This window comes from Plasmodium cynomolgi (genome assembly GCF_000321355.1).
Source record: "Plasmodium cynomolgi strain B DNA, scaffold: 0530, whole genome shotgun sequence".
Classification (NCBI taxonomy): domain Eukaryota; phylum Apicomplexa; class Aconoidasida; order Haemosporida; family Plasmodiidae; genus Plasmodium; species Plasmodium cynomolgi.
This window is the reverse complement of record NW_004192942.1, coordinates 1-1,989: the sequence shown is the minus strand read 5'-3', so window position 1 is coordinate 1,989 and position 1,989 is coordinate 1. Positions and strand designations below refer to the sequence as shown.

At 21.0% G+C, this 1,989-nt stretch overlaps 1 protein-coding gene across 1 annotated transcript; it reads right to left on the bottom strand.

Annotated features, from left to right (window-relative positions):
* Positions 1 to 865: 865 nt before the first annotated feature.
* PCYB_004570 (hypothetical protein) lies at positions 866 to 1,717 on the bottom strand (the record flags this gene model as incomplete). Its single annotated transcript, XM_004227878.1, has 2 exons — positions 866 to 1,006; positions 1,130 to 1,717. The coding sequence occupies 2 exons, from the start codon at positions 1,715 to 1,717 to the stop codon at positions 866 to 868; spliced, it is 729 nt and encodes a 242-aa protein (XP_004227926.1).
* Between the last annotated feature and the right edge of the window lie 272 nt (positions 1,718 to 1,989).

Below are 1,989 nucleotides of genomic sequence, written 5' to 3'. Positions count from 1 at the left end.
AAGTAAAATATTAATTATAAAAATTTAGTATTATATTTTATTTATTCATACATTTCTATTAATAATAATCATATGTATATACAATGACATAAACATGTACTAAATATGTAGCAATTTACAAATGAATAGGGACTTACCTTTCTGGTATTTCTTTTATAATAAGAAAAAAAATGAAAAGAATTTATACTTCTATATTCTCTAAAAAAAAGAAAAACTATGTATTATTATCCAATATAGCTAACATATCATAATGAATCACAATATATGCTTCATTTAATATTCTGATTCCCGTTGTTTTATAGATAAATTTCTAACTTAAATAATTAAGATAATCGTTCTGTAATTTATATGTAATTTCATCAAAAATAACTAAAATAATTTTTTGTTACATATTTTTTAAAGCTTGTAATTATTACATAACGAAAATAAATAAATTTAGCAGCATCTATAGATATAAAAAAATTATAAATAAATTTATTTTAGAAAATATACAGAGAAAGCAGTATATATCCGTTATTTTAATATTATAATAAAGATTAATTATAGATATCGTAAATCCAGTAAAAATCTTATGGATAAGATTATGTAGAACATATTAACAAATGATGCACCTATTTGCAAGGTTATTACCGATATATTTATTATCATTTTTTTGTATATTGTAGGGTTATCGGTTCAGGGGTTAGGGTTGAGTATTCAGGTTAATATAGGCATAGCTATTTAATGTTATTCGGTTTAATCATAAAATCAACGTTTCAGTCGTTAATTTAAATTTAAGTTTTGTCATTGCGTTGTTGAACATTTTATATACTCACTAATTTTCATGGATTCATATGCTATATTTTTGTGTATTTCCCCAATAGGATTATTCTGACAATCTATAGGAAATGTTGTATGGTCTCCTATTCGAATTATTTTCTCTATTTTCGGATTCATGTAATATTTCATTAATGGATCTTTTCTTCTTCATTTTTTTAGAGTTTATGCATGATGCTAAGGGGGTAAACTAATATAAAGCATAATATTTTTATTTTTTAAAAAATAAAATTTCTATGTTAACAACTTTTTATGAATATATATAAAAATATGTGATATAATATAAATATTAGTAAATGCATTTAGTGCTAACCTTATATAATATATATAAAATAGATAATATTAATGTTATTAGAATAATTGGAATTAAAATAATAACATTCACATTGCTCCTTCCGAAATATGGCAAAAATTTTTGAATATTGTCACAGGGGAAATCATTTTCCATATGTTTATTATATCTTTCAATAAATTGATTTAATTCTGAACAAAACAAATCACTGCTACTTTTGCATTTTTCTGTATATTTCTTATAAATTTCAATACATTTATTAATATATACACAACTTTTTTGATTTTCCTGTCTTTTTTTTTTGTTAAAATTATCAAGGTTATCATACATTTCTATTAAATTCTTTTTTTTTTCAAGTATATCTTCTTTGATTTTTTCAATATAAGTATTAAGGAAATCATATTCTTCATAAGAATCATTATATTCCTTCAATAACATTTTGAAAAAATCTAATTTATCATATTTAAATGATGTATTTTTCAGTATATGATTATATATAAAATAGTACAAATGTTTACATCCTTCATCCATATCGTTTTGGTTTTTTTTAAATAAATAGAATAAATAATAATGAGCTACTCGGCACACATTATCAAAAATCCACATCATTGAGTATATTAGTAACTACCTTATTTTTAAAAGTTTCACCACACATTCCTGTATGAAGCTTACTACCCCCTGTATTATTAGCTGTATTAAACAACTCTTTATATTTGTAAAAATTACTACAAAAATATAATGAAAAAGATACATAAATAAAATAATATAGTCTATAAAAAATGATATACATATTATTGAATAATAAATAAATAATAAAATAATAAATGATATAATATTATTTATATAAAAAAATAATTGTACTGTTCTCCCGCCATTATAAC